At 35.0% G+C, this 25,583-nt stretch overlaps 1 protein-coding gene across 1 annotated transcript; it reads left to right on the forward strand.

Annotated features, from left to right (window-relative positions):
- Positions 1 to 1,521: 1,521 nt before the first annotated feature.
- On the forward strand, positions 1,522 to 23,450 carry LOC137400808 (uncharacterized). The gene is made up of 8 exons (XM_068087146.1): positions 1,522 to 1,758; positions 2,057 to 2,277; positions 4,140 to 4,294; positions 6,359 to 6,507; positions 8,034 to 8,170; positions 8,309 to 8,452; positions 21,575 to 21,799; positions 23,223 to 23,450. The coding sequence occupies exons 1-8, from the start codon at positions 1,755 to 1,757 to the stop codon at positions 23,448 to 23,450; spliced, it is 1,263 nt and encodes a 420-aa protein (XP_067943247.1). The 5' UTR covers positions 1,522 to 1,754.
- Positions 23,451 to 25,583: the final 2,133 nt, after the last annotated feature.

The following is a 25,583-nucleotide window of genomic DNA, read 5'->3' on the forward strand; positions in this document are numbered from 1 at the left end:
TTTCAATAAAACTGAAGGTATTTGACAAGATGTTATACCAGATATTGATCATCTCAACCTTAGGACCTTTCCTTATTCTTTGGTCCAATCCGTCTTAAAGAGGTAATCCCGACTTTGACAGTATAGTCATGATTGCTTATTTGAACTTTAGCGTATCTTTTGTACCACAAGCAGTAGGATATTGTAGCTGTTAGACATTAAATATTGATGAAGCCTTTTTGCTTTTGTTTAATTAAGTGATAAAAATTTATCTTCATGATCAATAAATGACAATATGTACCCAAAGCATTTAACAAACACCATTATTATTATTACTTTCATTTTACAATTTTACAGACATGATATTACAATCCAAACATGATATACATACTTCACCCTCATACCACTCATTGATCATGTAAATACTGTCTATCAGTGACTAAAATCTGTTTTTTGGAAACAATGATGCAGGCAAAATGACCATAGCAAAGAAGCCATAATTGTAGAATTCATTATATAACTGTAGTATTTGATCTATAACTGTAGTATCTAATCTACGACTGTAGTGTCTAATCTATAACCACAGATTTCAATTGACAATAATAGTTTCCAATTTATAACTGTAGCATCTACTACATAACTGCAGTATCTAATCTACAACTGTAGTATCTAACATATAGCTGTAGGTCTTCAATTTATAATTGTAGTACCTACATGTAATATAAAGTTGTAGTGTCTAATCTGTAACTCTATGATTCATTCTATAGCTGCAGTATTTAATCTCTAAACTATAGTCTAATCTATAACATATTTAGTTTATACACAATAAAATAGAATAAACTGCTACGCCATGCTTGCAACACTTCCTTGATGTTAAGCTGCATTGTAACAATTCTACCCTTTTGCTTAAGTGTCTAACATATTCTTATCCCCAAGAATAAATGAAGCAGCAGATAAGCTAGCTCGGTGGTTCTATTTAGGAAGCTCTTTCATTTATCTCTGGTTGGATACATTCAACTTCTCTGTTTACTCCGTTGAGCTGTTATTATTATAAAGTAGTCTAGAGACATATGCACACTGGCACACCAAGGCTATGCCTGACTTTATCTTAACATTGCCTATTTTTAATCTGCAGTATCTGTGTTAACCTCAAAGAAAGATATTAGCCATAGTGCACACTGTATGTGTACTAATGTCATTATTATTATTTATGATAGAATAATTTTGTGAGAAAAAAGTTAAAAAGCAGCAGCCATTTCTCATATTTTCCTTCCGTAATGTGCTGACCTTTATATGACCATCTCTGCTGCTCCAAGCTAACAGTTAGCCTGAACAACAATCAATTTTATAATAGCATTAAATCACGCGCCAGCTCAAATTCGTTCAGCCTGGTTTGATGTCAACAATGAAAATTCCGTTATTGGGTGTTTGCTTTATTCTTGAACCAATCCCTTTTCACATATGAATAAACGATTGCGAAAGTATTATAGATTGTTGACTTGAGTGCTTAGTCCATTTATCCTCTTGAAGGCCACCTGGTAAGAGTCAAATTGTTTCCAAAAATAGTTGACACTCTTTAGCAACCGTATATTCTTTTATATTCTGGTTTAATATTTCACATTAATATTGGAGATTTGTTTCCTTGCTGCACACAACAGGATATAGAAAGATCACTTGAACCTTCTCATCCAACCAATCCCTTAGTGTCAGCCAGAGCATTAACTCAGCTTCTCGGATTTGATTGTTATTTTCTCGTCTGCCAGGACCTTGAAAAAATGGGTAAGTGTACTTACTATTTTGTACTAGTTTTTGTTTTCATAGACACCAATATGGAGTTGATTGATTCAATAAACTATAGATAACTATTAAGTTTTAACTAGTATAAGCTGGTTAAACAATATTCTGGTAGTACTCTATACATATAAAAACTAAATAAATAGTACGTTCTGCAATTCTAAGCTCGTTAATATAGTTCTTGGTTGGTTATTGAAAATTACTTTGTGAAGAGTTCAAATTTTGCATTGCAATTTACATGGCAATTCCATAGTCTTTGACTATCAAATGTTTTATTTCCCAGGCTTGAAGAGATGGTTCCTACGTGTGAGGGCTGTTGACCTCATTCTCTCTGTTCTTACACTGCTTTTCATCACCGGCATCCTAGTAATGAATACACAACTTTCTGCTAAATACTCTCCCAGACAACTGTCACCAGTTCCTCAAATGGCTAATGTCGAAGCTGTAAATGATGCCCCGCTATTTGGAAGAAGAGTCAGACGCAATGTTGATGATGGAACTTGGGTACTCGTTTATAAACAATTTCTAAGCAAATTGCAGACAGACTTACTATGCTATATACAATAACTAGCTGTGCTACTCGGGATTGCCTAGGTAATAAAAAGTCTTTGGACAGAAAATTGATTTGTATTCAACATATAACAGCAATTGCCATTCTAACTTTTAAACTACATATTATGAGAGAAATGTTTTGTGTAGTTGAAATAAATTAAGAGAGAAAATAAAACAACTGTAAAGGTTTTCAAACAAATGGAAGTTTAAAATTTCATAACTTGAAAGAAGCGTTTCGTTGAAATAAATTTGAAGGAAAATAAAAATGTAAAAGTGTTTAAACGTAAATGTGAACTTATTAGAGAATAATGGCTAAATATAGTATATTTCGCTACGATTACAATCACAAATTATTTGGTATACAATTATATGATTTCAGTTCATTTCAGTGGTGGCGAAAATTAGCATGCGAAAATATTGTAGGCTCTTAGATGTACATAGAGTGGTATAGAAATCCACAGTCATTATCTGATGCAATCACCTCCTAGGAAAAATCATCATCATTAAAAATAGTACCAAAATACTATGTTAACCTAGTAACTATAGGTACCTACAATGACTTTAGTGCATTTTGTGGTTATGATTTGCAAGATACCACATTAAAATGAACTACTTGGAGAGTTCTTACTTTTGAGACAGGCATGCAACTTAAATGCTGAATTTAACTTGAATGAATTTAATTTACTAAACACATACATGTATTTGGAGGAAGTTTTAGTATGTATTTTAGTAAACTTCGAACATTTAAAATAAATTTTATTCTTTACTTTATGAAACAAATGGCACTTGTTTCAGCTATGTTAGCTAATCGTGTTTATTATAACGGATACCGGATATACCGGATAACAGATACGGATAACTCGCCATTGCGAGTTCAGGAATGTGTATATTTTAATAACATATATAATCGGTACACTAATAGCCAAACTTCAGATTCTGGATAAATTATTGTTGATTTCGTGGGCCGAACAAATTTGCCCTAACGAGAAAAAGACGAAAAAGCTTTGTGTTGCATATATTTACGTCCCAAAATGTTTCAATATAATTGTCCGCGTGAGAAGAATTGGCCTTGACCTTAGCTATAGTAACTGAACCTTACGAAAATATATTTCTTAACGGGGCATCATAACACGTGGGCGCATTTGTAAAATAATCAATATTCGCTATAGCCATATCTATAGCTAGACACACCTACACACCAACACTGAGAAATATATATATATAGATTTGCTCGTTGATTTTTACTGTGGTGGAAAAGCCATTTTTAAGGACTCTTAAGTTAGTCACAGTATGGGTTTTTGTTGCTCTTAGTGCTCAGGTCATTAGGTCTTTTTTTCTATGTTAGAACTTTTAAAAAATATAACACATAGTTTTAAATCTTAAAATGAATGCAGCCTTTCTTTAGTATTATTTCTACTCAAATAGTACTACACAAATTTAACTTGCAATGGATTTAAAAGAATATGACAGATTATATTGGCATAACTATCATTCAACTTGTGGCAGTTTGAAACTATTATTTGCTTCAGGGAATTGGCCTGTGGTAAATAAATATTCATGCAATGGTAAAAGCATCAGCTTGCGCATGCCACAACTTGACAAAAGAAATTTAGATTTTATAGTAAATGTCAACAACTTGTGAAGAGGAGTGATAAAACACGAATCTAATATTACCTTGAATGATTAATCAATATTATTGACACAATTAGGTAGAAAAGATTAAAAACTCTGATGGAAGAATATACTTTAAACAACCTTTAGGATAGATTATAACAATGATGAAACTTTGTGTGAAAGAAAATAACTATTTTTAGGAGGTACCAGCTGAGGCGTACCCAATCACGCTCGGTGTCCCAGCCAATTGTGAGCAAGCCAGCATTCTGTCTGAGTTTCCAAATGGCACTTGCTTTAGCTACTGCACAGCTTCATCATGTGGCAGTGATGCATTAGCCAGCTTAGAAAGTGGAAAGTAAGTACAATAAATACAAGTAAAGGTAACAATAGATTTTTCCTTAGTTTTAAAGATAGAGGCAGCTAAAGATTGAGTCCTGATTTTTGGCTATATTTGCTGCTACAGCATGTGACAAATAGTTGACCTGCTACGACTGTTTACAGACTGAATGTCTGTACATATTCTGGACACTTTTGCCTATTCTTTAGCAACGATTACTCTAGTTATACTATCTACCCATTTTGGAAGCTATTGATATTCTATTTTAAGTTATGCACCAATTAATGCCTGTGTCTTTGTGTCAGCATATAAACAATGGCAATCTGAGGGCTGCTTGCAAATAATTTGCAAAAAATTTCCAATTTTTGGCTATATTTGTTGCTGCAGCGTGTGACCAATGGTTGACCTGTTACAATTTTCTACAGAGTGAATGTCTGTACATATTTTGGATATTTTTGCCTATTCTTTAACAAAGATTATCTTAGTTATATCGTCTATCCATTCTGAAAGTTATTGGAATTTTATTTTGAACTCTACAACAATCAAGGCTGTGTCGGTGTGTTAGCATAAAAAATGACAATGTGAGGCAGTGGTTCTTAACCAAGGGAGAATTCCCCCCTAGGGGAGAATTTTGGGATTTTAGGGGTGAAATTTGGCAGTGTGCCAAAGGGGATTTCTGTGGCACCAATTTTTCTTATATAAAGGGCAGCGAGGAGTGAATGAATTTCAGTTGTTTCAACATAGCCAAGATCTAAAACTGTGGAAAAGGTAAGGATTGCAAGATGCAATCCTTACAGAGGTTTCAAGATGCTCATACCATTTGCTTCCACATATCATTGCAAGTCAGCATTTTCAGCAATGCTAACCATAAAGACCAAATCTAGAAACCGTCTGAAAGTAGAAGCTGACTTACGGTGTGCCCTATCTACAACTTCTAACATCAAAATTCTGGTCAGCTCCAAACAAACACAGAAATCGCACTAGTCTGCTGTCTTACAATGATAGATATATTGAGTTTCAATATACATTCATTTTTAATATTTCATGTAACTATGACTGTAATGAATGCATATATACATGTACATGTATATATATACAGTCAAACATGGATAACTCGAACTTCACGGGACTGAGCGAAAGTGTTCGAATTATCAGAGCGTTCAAGTTATTAGAGCACTGTCACAAGTCCATGTATTTACTTATTTATTAGTAGATACATGTACATATACAAACTATAATATAAATCAAAAGCACAAATGGCTTGTTTCAAATTAAATGCTTCTAATGTAAAGTTTAAAACGTTTTTATCAAAAAGTATAGAGATTTTTCTATCACTTGAGATTGGTTTGTTGTTTGAGGTGATGTTATTGCCAGGACGTTTTTTAGATTGGCATTGGCAAAACCTGATCGTTGTTGAAATGCTCAAAAGAAAATACATCTTTTTCTTATGAGCGTTTTACCCACGATCAATTTTGCCGATTTTTCTTGAAGTTTATGCAAAGATTACCTCACTTTACCTTGCTTCCGAAAGGCGATTGCTAGGCGGATGTTTGGTATAAATCAAATTTCACCAAACTTTTATAAAAGTCGTTGACAAAAATATTTTGCCGATGGTGGTAATAACGACGCCTATGAATTACGAAAAGTTGAGGTTTACCTCTAGGGCTTGGAATAAAGTGATTTTCTAAAGCGATAACAACCGTTTCGTTAGCCGTTGGGCAAAAAACAGTTCAAGTTAACAGTGTTGAGTTCGAGTTATCTATAGCAATTTATCATTACGTGGGAACGGACCAAAGAAACCATTGGAATTAACCATTTGGTCGAGCTATCCATGGGCGAGTTATCCATGTTTGACTGTATATGTATATAAGTTATATATGTAAATAAAGTTCACTATCTAGTTGCAGTGAATTATTTGAAGAAGTTGGGAGGGGGGAATTTCTGTCTTTGGGTTTGGAAAAGGAGGAATGGGGCAAAAAAGGTTAAGAACCACTGATCTAAGGGCTGCTTGTAAATAATTTGACAGTATTTAATTTATAAGGCATTATTCTGTCTATGAATTGATGTTTTATATTCATGTAGTTCGGAGCTTGTGTGCACAGCTCGAATCATACAACTGGGATTTCAACGAAGTGGTACAGGTGAAATTTCCCGATGGATCAAGCAACATCCTGATGTTACAGCCAGATATGCTGATATTTTTATAGACGGAAGCGGACAGCTGATCTTTGGTTAGTTAAACCTACCAGCCATGCTTCAATCACTTGATCCGCTTAAGATTTGGGTGAAGGTCGACATGAGCACACACTTTTTAGTAACAGAAAAGTTAATAGTAATAATAAAAATTACAGGAATATTAACAGTAAGAATAATAGTAATAGTAATAATAATAACAATAGCAATAATAAGAATAATAGCAATAGCAAGAACAATAGTAATAGCAGAAGCATTAGTAGTGATAATAACAATTGTAATAGTAACGATAGTAAGAGAAATATTACTGGGAAAAAATAATAGTAATAGTAGTTGGAGTAGTAATAGTAATAATTTTCTTATTTTTTATTTAAAAATAAGAAAATTGCTGCCGAAAATAGTTGCTTTATTTCTTTTTGATATGAGCAGCTACATGTATTTTATAATTGCATAAAATTTTTTAACGATCTCATTTCTTTCTACCTAGTACCATTTATTATTTAGCACCAACTCTAGGTAGCCAATTTAAATTGTGGGAAATTAGTAGACTAATTATTTCAGTGCAATATATTTTATGTAGTTTCAAACAGTCAAAGTTGCGCAAAACATTCACTTTCCCTCTTTTAGTCTCACCATCAAGAAAACCAAACATGATGAACAGCAGTATTGTTAGTTACCTAAAAAAATAGCCATCACACTTTTGATACGCAGTTGCTTGTTTTTAAGCTACTTTCGAAACCCCTTTGTTTTTATTGATCCCTTTTTATTGGCTCTTGTTCTTTAAGAATTAGTAGATTTCTTTTAAGTTTGCTTTTTAAAATTGAGCAATTATGACTCATCTCTTTGTAATCTCTTTTAGTATATTCATGTTTTTAACTAAAAATACCTTATCGCTATTTATCATAGTACTAAAATTTTAATTTTGAGTGCTGATGTCTATACTTCAGCATCAGCCTGCACTAGAACACAGTCAAGTTTGAGAATTTTTAATATGGGCATTGTTATGAGTTCATGCGTAAGAAATCTCCAAGTGTACTAAAAAGGTTGATTCTTGTTGTAGCTATTAAATTGGTTAAGTTATCAAAACATTTGACTATTCTAACAAGAAGATTAACATTGTCTAGGTTGCAGTTTAGTTACTGTGATAGTGAATATTAGAAATGAAAGCATAGCAACTTGTATAACGCTCTCATCAATATGAAGATACAGATTTACACTAATATTGTATCCAATTACATCAGCGCCACTTATTTAATAAGCATGGTTAAAGTGGTTTTCATGTTCTATCATAACAAATCTATGATATTTGTAGCCTATTACACAATAATTTTACAATATGTACAGTCTAAATATGCATAGCTTAAAATATGTATTTCCTATGATAAGTACAGTATATAATTTATGTAATATATGTTATGTTTAGTCTACAGTATGTATAGCTTATGATAGGTATATTCTATAATCTGCTTAATTCACCTTGTGTGAGATGTTTGAATATAAATTACCGTGTAAAATTATTCTTTTTCATAAATTTAAACATTATGGTTTGTGCTGTTTTTTACAGATGTTTGTCCAATTGAACAACTACGAGACACAACAGCTGCTGGATACTTTGAGTCTTACCCTTTGAGCTCTGTTGGAACTGCGGGAAGTCAAAAGAGTTATTATGTGCACTGTGAGCATTGTCTTACAACTGGTGAGGTAAGTAAGCTTCAAGAATTTGGACCCTAATAACATATAAACAGACCCGTAAATTATTCATAGTATTTGATCTGCAGTACTTTACATAATTCTATGAAAAGGACATAATTCTCATCATATGAATCATATGTTCGGTAGGTAGATTATTACTTGGGCACTCTCTTTGTGGACCTGCCAACAGCCATGCTTCCCTTCACAGACTCAACAAACCAAAAGTTCATAATCACAATTAAAAATCCAAGTGAAAGAGCTATTGCGGAGTACTTCTACCCATACATCGTGGTAAGACAACTACAGCCATACAAAATAAATATTTTGTATTTTTATACAAGGTGAAACAACTTCAAATATTTTAAACTTGATTGGGTGTGTTAAGAGTTTATCTTTCTAAATAAAGACATAAATTAATCATATGCTTTTAAATGTTATCTAATAATAATTAGAAGTGTATTTCTTTCTAAATAAAGACATAAATTAATCATATGCTTTTAAATGTTATCTAATAATAAATGGAAGTGTATTTCTTTCTAAATAAAAACATAAATTAATCATATGCTTTTAAATGTTATCTAATAATAAATGGAAGTGTATTTCTTTCTAAATAAAGACATAAATTAATCATATGCTTTTAAATGTTATCTAATAATAAATGGAAGTGTATTTCTTTCTAAATAAAGACATAAATTAATCATATGCTTTTAAATGTTATCTAATAATAAATGGAAGTGTATTTCTTTCTAAATAAAAACATAAATTAATCATATGCTTTTAAATGTTATCTAATAATAAATGGAAGTGTATTTCTTTCTAAATAAAAACATAAATTAATCATATGCTTTTAAATGTTATCTAATAATAAATGGAAGTGTATTTCTTTCTAAATAAAAACATAAATTAATCATATGCTTTTAAATGTTATCTAATAATAAATGGAAGTGTATTTCTTTCTAAATAAAGACATAAATTAATCATATGCTTTTAAATGTTATCTAATAATAAATGGAAGTGTATTTCTTTCTAAATAAAGACATAAATTAATCATATGCTTTTAAATGTTATCTAATAATAAATGGAAGTGTATTTCTTTCTAAATAAAAACATAAATTAATCATATGCTTTTAAATGTTATCTAATAATAAATGGAAGTGTATTTCTTTCTAAATAAAGACATAAATTAATCATATGCTTTTAAATGTTATCTAATAATAAATGGAAGTGTATTTCTTTCTAAATAAAGACATAAATTAATCATATGCTTTTAAATGTTATCTAATAATAAATGGAAGTGTATTTCTTTCTAAATAAAAACATAAATTAATCATATGCTTTTAAATGTTATCTAATAATAAATGGAAGTGTATTTCTTTCCAAATAAAGACATAAATTAATCATATGCTTTTAAATGTTATCTAATAATAAATGGAAGTGTATTTCTTTCTAAATAAAAACATAAATTAATCATATGCTTTTAAATGTTATCTAATAATAAATGGAAGTGTATTTCTTTCTAAATAAAGACATAAATTAATCATATGCTTTTAAATGTTATCTAATAATAAATGGAAGTGTATTTCTTTCTAAATAAAAACATAAATTAATCATATGCTTTTAAATGTTATCTAATAATAAATGGAAGTGTATTTCTTTCTAAATAAAAACATAAATTAATCATATGCTTTTAAATGTTATCTAATAATAAATGGAAGTGTATTTCTTTCTAAATAAAGACATAAATTAATCATATGCTTTTAAATGTTATCTAATAATAAATGGAAGTGTATTTCTTTCTAAATAAAAACATAAATTAATCATATGCTTTTAAATGTTATCTAATAATAAATGGAAGTGTATTTCTTTCTAAATAAAGACATAAATTAATCATATGCTTTTAAATGTTATCTAATAATAAATGGAAGTGTATTTCTTTCTAAATAAAAACATAAATTAATCATATGCTTTTAAATGTTATCTAATAATAAATGGAAGTGTATTTCTTTCTAAATAAAAACATAAATTAATCATATGCTTTTAAATGTTATCTAATAATAAATGGAAGTGTATTTCTTTCTAAATAAAGACATAAATTAATCATATGCTTTTAAATGTTATCTAATAATAAATGGAAGTGTATTTCTTTCTAAATAAAAACATAAATTAATCATATGCTTTTAAATGTTATCTAATAATAAATAGAAGTGTATTTCTTTCTAAATAAAGACATAAATTAATCATATGCTTTTAAATGTTATCTAATAATAAATGGAAGTGTATTTCTTTCTAAATAAAGACATAAATTAATCATATGCTTTTAAATGTTATCTAATAATAAATGGAAGTGTATTTCTTTCTAAATAAAAACATAAATTAATCATATGCTTTTAAATGTTATCTAATAATAATTGGAAGTGTATTTCTTTCTAAATAAAAACATAAATTAATCATATGCTTTTAAATGTTATCTAATAATAAATGGAAGTGTATTTCTTTCTAAATAAAGACATAAATTAATCATATGCTTTTAAATGTTATCTAATAATAAATGGAAGTGTATTTCTTTCTAAATAAAAACATAAATTAATCATATGCTTTTAAATGTTATCTAATAATAAATAGAAGTGTATTTCTTTCTAAATAAAGACATAAATTAATCATATGCTGGTAAAGCCTATCTAATAATAAATAGAAGTGTATTTCTTTCTAAATAAAAACATAAATTAATCATATGCTTTTAAATGTTATCTAATAATAAATAGAAGTGTATTTCTTTCTAAATAAAAACATAAATTAATCATATGCTTTTAAATGTTATCTAATAATAAATGGAAGTGTATTTCTTTCTAAATAAAAACATAAATTAATCATATGCTTTTAAATGTTGTCTAATAATAAATGGAAGTGTATTTCTTTCTAAATAAAAACATAAATTAATCATATGCTTTTAAATGTTATCTAATAATAAATGGAAGTGTATTTCTTTCTAAATAAAGACATAAATTAATCATATGCTTTTAAATGTTATCTAATAATAAATAGAAGTGTATTTCTTTCTAAATAAAGACATAAATTAATCATATGCTGGTAAAGCCTATCTAATGATAAATGGAAGTGTATTTCTTTCTAAATAAAAACATAAATTAATCATATGCTTTTAAATGTTATCTAATAATAAATGGAAGTGTATTTCTTTCTAAATAAAAACATAAATTAATCATATGCTTTTAAATGTTATCTAATAATAAATGGAAGTGTATTTCTTTCTAAATAAAGACATAAATTAATCATATGCTTTTAAATGTTATCTAATAATAAATGGAAGTGTATTTCTTTCTAAATAAAAACATAAATTAATCATATGCTTTTAAATGTTATCTAATAATAAATGGAAGTGTATTTCTTTCTAAATAAAGACATAAATTAATCATATGCTTTTAAATGTTATCTAATAATAAATGGAAGTGTATTTCTTTCTAAATAAAAACATAAATTAATCATATGCTTTTAAATGTTATCTAATAATAAATGGAAGTGTATTTCTTTCTAAATAAAGACATAAATTAATCATATGCTTTTAAATGTTATCTAATAATAAATGGAAGTGTATTTCTTTCTAAATAAAAACATAAATTAATCATATGCTTTTAAATGTTATCTAATAATAAATAGAAGTGTATTTCTTTCTAAATAAAGACATAAATTAATCATATGCTGGTAAAGCCTATCTAATAATAAATAGAAGTGTATTTCTTTCTAAATAAAAACATAAATTAATCATATGCTTTTAAATGTTATCTAATAATAAATAGAAGTGTATTTCTTTCTAAATAAAAACATAAATTAATCATATGCTTTTAAATGTTATCTAATAATAAATGGAAGTGTATTTCTTTCTAAATAAAAACATAAATTAATCATATGCTTTTAAATGTTGTCTAATAATAAATGGAAGTGTATTTCTTTCTAAATAAAAACATAAATTAATCATATGCTTTTAAATGTTATCTAATAATAAATGGAAGTGTATTTCTTTCTAAATAAAGACATAAATTAATCATATGCTTTTAAATGTTATCTAATAATAAATAGAAGTGTATTTCTTTCTAAATAAAGACATAAATTAATCATATGCTGGTAAAGCCTATCTAATGATAAATAGAAGTGTATCAGTATGTATTAAGGCATTAATAATAAAACTACTTTCTAGGTTTGTCTCTTGTGATATTATTTATAGAAGGTCTAAACATTTTATAGAAAAAAATGTTACTTACACGTATAAAAAGATGAATTTTTAGCCAGCAATCTAGTCCTTAAATAGTTCCCTATCTTTACAAACGGGCTGTGCAATTACAGTGCCATCAGACATTATGAGAGCATCTCACATTTTAAGAGATCTGCTAGTAGCAATGATTTACTGCCTTAATTTGCTAAAAACCACCACAAACCAAATACGGTTAGATGCACACTTTTTTAAACATTAATCTGGAGTAGGTTTTTAATGAACAGAAACTGGCACTTAATTTTTTTTACTGAAAGTCTGTATGCAACTGACATCAACCAAAGACAAGAGATAGTTTAGCTATTTGCTTATTGTAAAGTATCACATACAAATTGGTGAGTTTACCTTTGCATCTCCGCTTTCATCTATATTTTATGACTTTTATATTTCAGCAAAATATTGCAACTCGGATAAGGATGAGTATAAGAATAAGTTAAAAGTATAAAATAAGAATACTATTATCATCTTAGAGTATTTCAAAACAGCTTAAACTCATTTTAATATAATCTCTTTGCTGATTAATCATGAACTTTCAATAAAAAATGTGAGATAGTACAGCTTCAACTAATCTAGCCATAGTGGTAGTGTACCTTCACACTTTCTGAAGAAAGCGTGAAGGTTTCATAAAAACAACTGCTACTAATAACAAGATAAATTTTTGGCCAACAATCATGTCTTTAAATAGCTCCCCATCCTTGAAAGCTGGTTGTGCAATTACGGTGCCATCCAAAATTATGAGAGCACCTCACATTTTAAGAGAGATTTACTGGTAGCAATGATTTACTGCCTTAATTTGCTGAAAACCAACACAAACCAAATACTGTTAGATACACAAATTTTTAACAATTTTTCTAGAGTTTTTCTAGAGATTTTTCGAAGTTTATAATTGAACAGAAATTAGCACTTAAGTTTTTTCACTGAAAGTCTGTATGACATCAACAAAAAACAAGATATAGTTTAGTTATTTGATTATTGTAGAGTATCACATACGAACTGATGACTTTACTTTTGCATCTATGCTTTTATATACACTTTATGAAGTTGTAATAAAAAAAATGGATGATAAGTACGACACTGAGTTTCCGCCATTGTTGACGCAGAACAAAACCCTTAAAATGGAAATGGTGGCCCTGAGAAGGGCCGAGGTGGTTGGCGACGAGGTGAACGCGCCCTCGGTCTCTGGGACTCAGTCTGGGTAGACTGTGTTCTCCGGTGCCCAGCAGAGACGTGCGCATGCAGGAGAGGCTGAGTGGTGAACACCTCATCACAGGAGGAGCAGCGGTGTCTGTGTACACGAGCGTGCCTCTGTAGGTCACGCTCCTTGTGACAAGAAAAATCGCAAAAGGTGCACGAGTGCTTCATGCTTGTAAAAGCGAATGAACTGTAAATCAGTGTGTACCCGTATTTATAGACAGTCAGCATGCGCAAGAGAGTTGATGACGTCTTTTCTAAGCCTATAATCCGGCAGCTTCAAATTGCTGACTCAATGGATCTATATTACGTTCGTCGCAATTCGGACAAATGTGAATAGTCATTTATAAGGCACACGCTTAACACTTGTCCAATGTAGTGTATATGTATGGGTTATACTAGCAATTCTTTTATGTTAATCATTTATTACCATATTGATCTAAGATTTGTATGTTACTATACAAACACCAAAAAAAAAATTATTAATACTCGTATTGCGTGATTAGTTAGAGACAAATGTTATCGTTTTTGTATTCGAAATATGTTATTGTGGAATTGGTTGACCTAATTACTGTGCAGCCAATCAACTGTAGATTTTTCTTGGAATTGCTATATAACCTGTCAGTTTTATCATTGCTGGTGTGTTACTGCTTGGTACTGAGAGATATAACACCAATAAAGATACTGCGTTCTTTATAATAAGCTCTGTTTGATTTTCAAAAGCAAATAGGGTATAAAATTCTTGTCACTGTTTCTGCCTTTAGCATTGTGATATTAGCCAGCGTATCATAGCTGCTTTCACTATAAATGCTATTGACCGAACATCAAGAATTATTGCGCTTGGCTTGCTAGGGTGTAACAATTGAGAGAAGTCACCTTCGAGTCTGTTTATCGGCTCACCATCGAGTCTGTTTATCGGCTCACCATCGAGTCTGTTTATCGGCTCACCATCGAGTCTGTTTATCGGCTCACCATCGAGTCTGTTTATCGGCTCACCATCGAGTCTGTTTATCGGCTCACCATCGAGTCTGTTTATCGGCTCACCATCGAGTCTGTTTATCGGCTCACCTTCGAGTCTGTTTATCGGCTCACCATCGAGTCTGTTTATCGGCTCACTCGCGAGTCTGTTTATCGGCTCACTCGCGAGTCTGTTTATCGGCTCACCCGCGAGTCTGTTTATCGGCTCACCCGCGAGTCTGTTTATCGGCTCACTCTCGAGTCTGTTTATCGGCTCACCCGCGAGTCTGTTTATCGGCTCACTCTCGAGTCTGTTTATCGGCTCACCCACAAGTCTGTTTATTGACTCATCAAGTTGTGTGAACTCGCTCTTGAGTTGGGAGTTGTCTATCCTTGTCGAGTAGAATTTACTTCACTGGTGGCAGCGGTGGGATATTTCTGCTAGAGCAATCTAGACGAACCCAGAATGCCTACACGCACTCGACGACAGAGGATTGAAAAGGAAAGGTTAGAGAAAGAGAGGCTAGAAATGGAACGGGGGTGTCATGACCATTTCAGTGGTGATGAGGAAGAAATAGGGCGGCCACACAGGAAGGCAGCTGTCCCACCACATCATCCAATCTCCGCACCCACATTTGATGGAACAGAAGATGTAGACACATTCATCACTAGCTATGAAGCCATTGCTAAACATAATAGATGGAGTGATGCTGAGAAGAAGCTACGTCTTCGGCTATCCCTAAAGGGCCCTGCTACAATGGGAACTAATGGCGACTCATGTGAGGAAGTGTACGATAAGCTACAATCGCAGTATGGACTCACTACAGATATGGCAAATACTCTTTTGCGGGGGTTGAAGTTAAAACCTAAAGAAAGCGTTCATAAATTTGGGGAAAAAGTAATGACATTGGTGAAAAAGGCGTACCCAAATTTAACGACTGATCAACAGGATCAACAAGCGAAACAGGAAGTTCTGTGTGCAGTGTCAACAATGCCACAATTGGCATGGACATTACGGTTGTCACCACCAAGTTCTCTCGCAGAGGCAGTCGATATCATCCATAAATATCGCTCAATGACAACTGCCGATGTAGGGATCCACCGGTTAGAGACAGAGGACGTCCAAGACCTAAAGAAGCAAATAGAGCTGCAGGCTGAAGAGTTTCGCAACTCTCAAAAGGAAATGCTGGATAAATTTGCTTCCATGCAAATGGAACTAACCCAGAAATTGGTGGAATCACAAAGACAGTTGGCAACCTCCCAGCGAGAGCTGTTAAATGGACTGGCGGCTAACCGGAGGCCTCGAACCACCAAGGACATACGCTGCTACAATTGCCAGGGTTTAGGACATATTTCTCGTGACTGCAGACAAAAGAAGGCGGGAAACGAATCAGTTCAGCAGTCATAGGCCCCGGACAAGCTGAACCAAACCTAAGGGGTGACACACTAGTTAGTTTCTGTCAACCTTCCGAGGCCACATCGTATTATGTTCGGGCTCAGGTAGGAAAGACAAAATTTACGCTTCTTCTCGATAGTGGTTGTTCCCGTTCTATAATTCCTAAAAGAGTCCTACAACAGCTACCTCCGTCTTCCTTCACCCACCCCCTACCTGTTGAAGGCCAGGGTGTGCTTGCAGATGGCCAACGAATTCCATTGGAAGGGACAACAAAAGTCACATTGAAGTTGGGCAATGAAGTATTTGTAACGAACTTCATCATTGCCGAAATAGATAACCATATCCTGCTGGGTTTTGACTTCTTCAAGAACTTTAACTGCCAGATTGATTTCAAGAACAATCAGCTGGTCTGCCAAGGACAGAAGATCGATTGCTGCGCTGCCAACGGAGAGCCCTTGCAGGTCAAGGTCCAGGCCAAATACACTACATCCATTCCACCCCGTAGTGAGAAGCTCGTTCAAGCTAGGTTGAATCGCGTTTGGAGGCATGGGGCAGCGTGTATAGAGCACACTGGTGGGCTGCCAGGGCTAGTAGTGGCCTCATCCATACATCAACCGAAAAATCAAGATGTCTGTATACGCATAATGAACTATTCAGATGCGGAAATTGAGCTGAAATCGGGACAGGTCATCGCAAGCTGTTCCATGGTTGGGGCGGTGGAAGATAACCCAAGCATGGGGCCGACCAATGGAGCGCTTCCGGAAGACCTTGAGAATGCTTTTCAACAATGGTGCCATAGGTTGGACGATAACCAAGTAAAAAGGGCAATGGGGTTATTGCAGAAAAATCAGTCAATTTTCAGTACAGGCAAGTATGATCTTGGAAGGACAGCTGTTGTCCAGCATACCATTCCTTTGGTTAGAGATGGAACGACCCATCAAACAAAGGCCTTATCGGCATGGCCCGGTTCAAGAGGCAGAAATAGAAAAGCAAGTGCAAGAGCTCAAGGAACATGGCTTAGTCAAGGAGGGCCATGGCGCTTGGAGCTCCCCAGTTGTGTTGGTGAAAAAGAAAGACGGCAGCTGGCGCTTCTGTGTGGACTACCGTAAGCTGAACGAACTCACCACCAAGGATGCATACCCTCTCCCTAGAATTGATGATAGCTTGGATGCCTTGGGTGGTAGCAAGTGGTTCAGTACTCTAGATCTTGCCAGTGGCTATTGGCAAGTGGAGCTAGAAAGTTCTGCCAAGGAAGCTGCCGCTTTTACTACTAGATCCGGTCTTTGGGAGTGGCAAGTTCTTCCTTTCGGCCTTACCTCAGCACCATCTACATTCGAACGATTAATGGAAACAGTTCTACGGGGCTTGCATTGGCGCACACTGTTGATCTACCTGGATGACATAATTGTGTTCTCTGCCGATTTTGACACTCACCTAGAACGCTTAGAAGAGGTCTTTCACAGGCTCCAGGCTGCCGGATTAAAGCTGAAGCCATCTAAATGCACGCTTTTCGGGGAGAGGGTACATTACCTGGGGCATGTGGTGAGCGCTGATGGGGTGGAAACTGATGCGACCAAAATTGAAGCTGTTAGCGAATGGCCCTTGCCCAAGCATAAGTCTGATGTCAGGGCCTTTCTGGGCACTTGTGGGTATTACCGCAGGTTCATTGCAAATTATGCAGAGCTATCTCGACCACTCAGCCAGTTGTGTTCTACCCGAGCAGAATTTTGCTGGGACAACAAGTGTCAGCATTCCTTTCAGACTCTCAAGAATCATCTGACAACTGCGCCGGTGCTGGCCTATCCAGACTACTCGAAACCATTCATTCTAGATACGGACGCAAGCCAAGTGGCTTCTGGAGCGGTCCTGGCACAAGAACAAGATGGTCAAGAGAGAGTAATTGCATACTATTCTAAGATGCACTCACCGGAAGAAGCGAACTATTGTGTGACGCGGCTGGAGCTACTGGCTATTGTGAAGGCCCTAAAACATTTCCGTCCGCAACTATATGGACGGAGGTTTGAGATACGCACTGACCATGCCAGCTTGCCATGGTTACTGCGAGCTTCAACGCCGACAGGTCAGCTAGCCCGATGGTTCGAGGTACTCTCGGAATTCGAATTTACCTTGAAGCACCGCAAGGGGCTGAAACATAATAATGCAGACGGACTAAGTCGGCAGATCTGCCAAGATTGCAAGCAATGCCAATGCTACCTTGTTCCCGAAGCATCCCAAATGCAGCCAGTACGCATTGATGCAGTATCCACTCATCTAGCGGGACAGCAAATTGATTTGGCCAAGGCTCAGGAGTTGGATGAGCACATTGGCGATGTGTATCATGGGGTCCGGGAACAGAAACCCCCTTCAGACCGGTACCTGGGATGGCAGGCAGAAAAGCTAGTTAAATTATGGGAGCACCTAAAATTAGATGAATCTGGTGTGCTGCACGTAGAGTTGCCTTATCAAAGTAGGCGAGTCTCAAGGGTGATATGTCCCCGTGTTAAACAAGCAGAGGTAACACAGACCGCGCACCAATCTGCCCATCTTGGTTTTAATAAGACCCTGGCCATAATCCGCCAAAATTGGTTTTGGCCTGGCATGACGAGTTATGTCAGGAAGTGGGTGAATGGATGTGTTGCTTGTCAGAAAGCAAAACCAGCACGCCACCGACACTCTGACCCCCAAAACAAGCTGGGGGCCGGAAGACCATGGCAGGTTATTGCAGTAGATTTATGTGGGCCCCTGCCAGAGACTACCGACGGTAACACCCAGATTTTAGTCCTCGCAGATCATTTCACCAGATGGTACGACGCCATTCCAATCCGTGATGGGCAGGCCTCAACAGTGGCTAAGGTTCTAGATGAGCGAGTGTTTAGCTACTTTGGGATCCCTGAAACAATACACACGGACCAAGGAGCACAGTTTGAGTCAGCTCTATTTAGGGCCTGCTGTGAATTATGGAACTGCAAGAAAACTCGTTGCGCTCCCTATCATCCCCAGGGAAATTCGATAGTGGAAAGATTGAACCGGACACTGGGAAATTCCTTGAGGGCTATGCTGGCCGAGTCAGAACACCAGGAATGGGATCGCCTAGTGCCCCAAATCATGCGGATCATACGGGCTATGCCACATCGAAGCACTGGAGAGACGCCCAACTCATTGATGCTAGGGCGAAATGTCCGACTGCCGCATGACCTCCTGGTCAACTACCCAACCGGGTTGGATTTTACAGAGGATGAGTATGCTGCACAATTACAAAGAGACATGCAGACCGCATACATAAAACTACGGCAGCATCAAAAATGCAAACCTCGGACGGATGACAGTGAAGAAGAGCCAAAATTTGTCAAAGGTGATCAAATCTGGCTCAAATCATACTTTAAGACAAAAGGTAGAGGGACAAAACTTCAACCCAAGTATGTTGGGCCTTACCGCATTACAAAATCTCTGCCCTATCAAACGTACGAAATGGAGCGAAATGGAAAATTGTCTGTACAGCACGAAGGCCGGATTAAACTGTACCAGGAAGCCGGTACAAGCGCTCCTCCAGGAGAGAATGCTCGGGCCCGCAGACCAAGCTTTGGAGGAAGTGCAGAAGATGTAGCAACTAGTTTTGAGCCCGAACCCCCTGCCGCGGAAACGTCGGTGAAGTCAACCAACCCTGACATAAAGCAGCGACCTTCTAGGGTAACCAAGAAGCCAATGCATCTACAAAATTATTGGCTCAACAGAATGCAAACAGACAATGATAAGCTATCAGCTATTCTGGGGCAGAATTCTGTCTTAGGAGGGGACAGTGTAATAAAAAAAATGGATGATAAGTACGACACTGAGTTTCCGCCATTGTTGACGCAGAACAAAACCCTTAAAATGGAAATGGTGGCCCTGAGAAGGGCCGAGGTGGTTGGCGACGAGGTGAACGCGCCCTCGGTCTCTGGGACTCAGTCTGGGTAGACTGTGTTCTCCGGTGCCCAGCAGAGACGTGCGCATGCAGGAGAGGCTGAGTGGTGAACACCTCATCACAGGAGGAGCAGCGGTGTCTGTGTACACGAGCGTGCCTCTGTAGGTCACGCTCCTTGTGACAAGAAAAATCGCAAAAGGTGCACGAGTGCTTCATGCTTGTAAAAGCGAATGAACTGTAAATCAGTGTGTACCCGTATTTATAGACAGTCAGCATGCGCAAGAGAGTTGATGACGTCTTTTCTAAGCCTATAATCCGGCAGCTTCAAATTGCTGACTCAATGGATCTATATTACGTTCGTCGCAATTCGGACAAATGTGAATAGTCATTTATAAGGCACACGCTTAACACTTGTCCAATGTAGTGTATATGTATGGGTTATACTAGCAATTCTTTTATGTTAATCATTTATTACCATATTGATCTAAGATTTGTATGTTACTATACAAACACCAAAAAAAAAATTATTAATACTCGTATTGCGTGATTAGTTAGAGACAAATGTTATCGTTTTTGTATTCGAAATATGTTATTGTGGAATTGGTTGACCTAATTACTGTGCAGCCAATCAACTGTAGATTTTTCTTGGAATTGCTATATAACCTGTCAGTTTTATCATTGCTGGTGTGTTACTGCTTGGTACTGAGAGATATAACACCAATAAAGATACTGCGTTCTTTATAATAAGCTCTGTTTGATTTTCAAAAGCAAATAGGGTATAAAATTCTTGTCACTGTTTCTGCCTTTAGCATTGTGATATTAGCCAGCGTATCATAGCTGCTTTCACTATAAATGCTATTGACCGAACATCAAGAATTATTGCGCTTGGCTTGCTAGGGTGTAACAATTGAGAGAAGTCACCTTCGAGTCTGTTTATCGGCTCACCATCGAGTCTGTTTATCGGCTCACCATCGAGTCTGTTTATCGGCTCACCATCGAGTCTGTTTATCGGCTCACCATCGAGTCTGTTTATCGGCTCACCATCGAGTCTGTTTATCGGCTCACCATCGAGTCTGTTTATCGGCTCACCATCGAGTCTGTTTATCGGCTCACCTTCGAGTCTGTTTATCGGCTCACCATCGAGTCTGTTTATCGGCTCACCATCGAGTCTGTTTATCGGCTCACTCGCGAGTCTGTTTATCGGCTCACCCGCGAGTCTGTTTATCGGCTCACCCGCGAGTCTGTTTATCGGCTCACTCTCGAGTCTGTTTATCGGCTCACCCGCGAGTCTGTTTATCGGCTCACTCTCGAGTCTGTTTATCGGCTCACCCACAAGTCTGTTTATTGACTCATCAAGTTGTGTGAACTCGCTCTTGAGTTGGGAGTTGTCTATCCTTGTCGAGTAGAATTTACTTCAAAGTGTATATTTCAACAAAATAATGTAATTGCAATCCGGATAAGAATTAAGTCGCTTCACCATTATCTTTTGTTTATAGGATTATCATTTTGGAGAATTTTAAACCAGCTCAAACTTGCTTCAAACAATCTCTGTTTGTTTTGCTAATTAATCGTGAACTTTCAATCAAAAATATGAGATAGTACAGTTTTTACTACTCTGATCATAGTGGCAGTGTACTCAGCCCTTTCATAGTGTTGCAGTGATAGATGGACCCAATATTTACACAGGAAGGAACAGACTTGGATACTGTGGGTTATCAGGTTCTACACGATGCTATGATTGCTGGAATAAATGAAGCAAAGAACTGCATGACATCCTTCGGACCTACTGGTTGTGTCTATGGCCACAATACTCTCCTTGGTTTAGCACCTCTAGCTGAGACGCAGATGCTTTATGATAGCTGTTACTCAACTCACCTAAAGCAAGTCCTCAATCAAATTAGCATGTCTCAGGTCAGTTGACAAAATGCTATGATTTAGCAATTCATCTGATATCAGCAGAGATGCTTGCTCAATTATAGAATCGACTAGTGAAGGTTTAAAAATGACCTTATACAAGTTTTAGTAGATTTCACCAGAGAATCTGTATTTTTCTATCATTTGCAACTGTTTTGATGTTGTTTGAGGTGATCTGACTGCCGGGATATTTCAAGATTAAAATCGCTTAAAGCTGATTGCGATTAAAACGCTCAGAGCAATCAAAAGTGTGATTGTGACGTGACGTCTCTAGTTGCAAAAAGACTGACAGAATAAAGACGTTTAGCACTGCAACTTAATTGAACACAATAGCCGATATCAACTAATGTACAGCAACGATAACAAATACTTACGTCATTTTGCATGTTTTTTTCTTCTGAGCATTTTAACTCTGACCAAACCTTGTCCATTTTAATTGTGAAACTTGTAACTTTTAACTACTTTAATCTTGGCAGTCAAATGATAGAAAAATACCAACAATTTCTGATAAAATCTACTTACATTTTGTGTAGGTTTCTTTAGTGACTAAAATTGGTCAATACAACTTGTTCTGTAATATTTATTTTGCTTGCATTCACTATTGGCCAACTCAATTGAACTCCATTGACTTTACCCAGTCAAGGTGCTGAGGGATTACTTAGCGGCAGCTGTAATGGGAAAAACCAAAAAAAGTACACGATCAATGTCCTAAAAAATTGAGCAAACTGTTTTTTCCCATTTCATTTGGAAAAAGCTTTCATGAAAGCATAAAATATTTTGTTAAAATACAAATGTCTATGCAATGAGCTGCCTGCAAACTCTTTTCCATGCTAATAAAATTAACAAAGATACAATTTTAAGTTGCATTTTACCTGAGGGAGCAATGGGCTTAAGACAGCTTATTAATTCTCAAAATGCAACCTAGCTCTGCTATGTTTGTTGAGCAGATCATAAATTCTCCTAGCCCATAGTTCAATAAACATGTACTGGATAGTTACACTCGGTAACTGCAAGTGAATTTCACCTAAAACTACTTATAATTCTCAATAATTCATTCTACGGATGTTCTAGAACAATTCTTAATATACTGCTTGGCTACTTCAAAAAATATAATTAAAATAACAGTAATAATAATAATACCATTTGACACTGTACAATTGCTTTTTTATGTGAACAACATAAATTAAGATTTAGGAAAATTAGGTCAAGAGAATTGATTAAAAAAACTGTTAACTTGTTTGACTATCATCGCTGTGCAGTGATTTTAAAACCATAATAACAATATTACTACAGATATAAATGCTTTATGGTTCAACATCTATAGCTATTAAGTGACATATTTGTTTACAATGTGATCAATCTAAGCTCTATCATAATGTTATCATGAACGATGATATCACTTGAAGTTTCATTCTTACAGACGTACTTTGTCAAAATAGAAGAATACTCAGCAAGCTCAGGCGCAGTCATGCAAGAAGTCTACAGCTTTGTTGGCCTTGAATACTTTGAACCATTTCTAATATCAAAAACTCATAATCACATCACATGTTTTCCACAATCAATATTGATGATGGATGAATTCTTTGAACCATTTAACCGTGAGCTGAGTGACCTGCTTGGGAATGACAAATGGCTTTATAAAAGATAATAAAATGGCTATACTTGACTCTCTGTTATTTTACTGTCAACAATTATTATGCTTTTTTATTAAAACTAATAATATGAAAAGACATCAGCAATATTAAAATTTAAACTCAAACATTGGGCTTATAACAAAGAGAAGACTACTCCAAACATTCACGAAATGGGTATAACATTCAAAATATGCACTTCATATGTTTGCTTTGTGTGGATTATTTAGTGTGTAAAGTTACTCATGAGTTACTGTTTTGATATGGTCAACCGGTGAAATCAAAATGAGTGTTTTCCAATACTGTGCTAATAAAATTATACAAATTAACTTGCAATAAAATTTTTTGTTCTTTTAGTGTTAAGCACTCTTGTGCTTTTTATTACAACGGACTGCAGCAAAAAATGCAGCAGTAATGTTATATCGTAAGCAGTGTCTTAAAAATTAATTTTATGAGAAACTATTTAAAATATCCGTAGAACCAGAAGAGCATTGTGTAGAATAAGTGTACACTCCGTATAATTCTCTATATACTGATCACTCATCATGACCTCTCACAGTGCACGGACTGGAATGCTGCCTAGTTCAACTTATAGCATGCTCTGAAATAAACAAACACATTCATTTAAAAGTTAGAATGGCAAATGTTGTATTTGTTTTGTTAAAATAAATTGTCAGCACTAAAACTTTTTTATTACTCATGCGATACCGGGTATCAACATGTTAACATCGGTATGTTAGAAAAATGATATTTATGCTACTGTCAGTAAAGGATACTGTCAGTAAATGATGAACTAGCACTGGTGTTGAGCATACACAACCAGCCAGAAAGCTGCCATTCGCTGACTAATTTAGTTCAGCTTGAATCAACTATAGCTTCTGTTGTTACATAAGTTCATTCCTTCATCGATCCAACTACTATTCTTAAAAACTTGATAGCCTCTTATCTAAACTGTAAAGGGTATTATTAAAGTAAAGGGCAAGCTAAGCAAAAGGGTTAGTAAAGAAAGCTTTGCTACTATCAGTTAAGATTGTCAGCCGTTAGATTAATACAAAAAGCATAGAATTGTAAGACATGGAATCAAGTATTCATTTAAAAGACAGCGTCAATTATCATACTTTTAGCCCTCAGATAAAAACAGTTGCGAATTAAGATATTTACTGCAATGCCTCTACATGCACAGAAACATCAAGACATAGAGTCATATATCAGGGTATGTACAGCTACATGCACAGAAACATCAAGACATACAGCCATATATCAGGGTGTGTACACCTACATAGCAGTTTTTCTCTTTCCAGTTAGCTTTTCCCATCAAGTGCCACCACTGTGAGTGGTTGTCCTTTTGCTAGAGTATTTATTGTGACTGTTTGCTCACGATATTTGAAACATGAGTGATTGTTGTTGGATGCCCTTTCTAGTGTCTCCAATGAGCATCAAACAACCGACCTACCTACTGATCATAAACATCCTAATCACTGCAAATCACCACTAAGATATAAGTTCGCAGTCTTTACTACGGAATGGGACAAATATTCTGAGACTTTAGAAAGTGGCCAATTAGCTCAGTTGGTTTGAGTGTCAGCCCCCATACTGTCCAACATTTCTGTCATTGCATTACAAAATTTCCTCACACAAATGTATTTTTGGATTTACCACCCATTGTGACCTGTGATCCCTATATATTTTGAGCCTAAAACCTCGGAAAGTGTCAAAAAAATTACATAAACTCATTCTGACTGATTTTTTAATTAGGAGTTGGTTTTTATAGATGATATACCTACAGACAGACAAATCTAAATATATGCATAGCATAATACAGTCACCGCGCTTCACTCACTACTATTTAGACAAGTCTGTTGTCAACAATAGCAGTTAGCTAATTGGATGCTTGCTTTTCTTGAGCCAATCAGCTTCCTCACAGTAAGATAAAGGATTGTACAAACATAATACACTGCTGGCTGGCAGTTTTAATTCACTTCTTTCTTACAAAGCTATAAATAAACTTCAGAAATATTTGAAACTCTTTAGCAGGTGTTCGACATTTCGCATTAATATCAGAGATTCACTATTCTATTAGGCAAGGCAACTGACTAAAAGATCGCTGACTCCGCTTGTCAAATTGAGTCACGCTTATCAGCCTGAATATT

The sequence above is a fragment of the Watersipora subatra genome, chromosome 7, assembly GCF_963576615.1.
Source record: "Watersipora subatra chromosome 7, tzWatSuba1.1, whole genome shotgun sequence".
NCBI lineage: Eukaryota > Metazoa > Bryozoa > Gymnolaemata > Cheilostomatida > Watersiporidae > Watersipora > Watersipora subatra.

What these genes read in the sequence shown, in the direction of transcription:
- LOC137400808 (XM_068087146.1), top strand. An exon ending in AAGCGGACAGCTGATCTTTG is followed by an intron (nt 6,508 to 8,033) that starts GTTAGTTAAACC and finishes TGTTTTTTACAG; the next exon opens with ATGTTTGTCCAATTGAACAA. An exon ending in ACTTCTACCCATACATCGTG is followed by an intron (nt 8,453 to 21,574) that starts GTAAGACAACTA and finishes ATATTTACACAG; the next exon opens with GAAGGAACAGACTTGGATAC.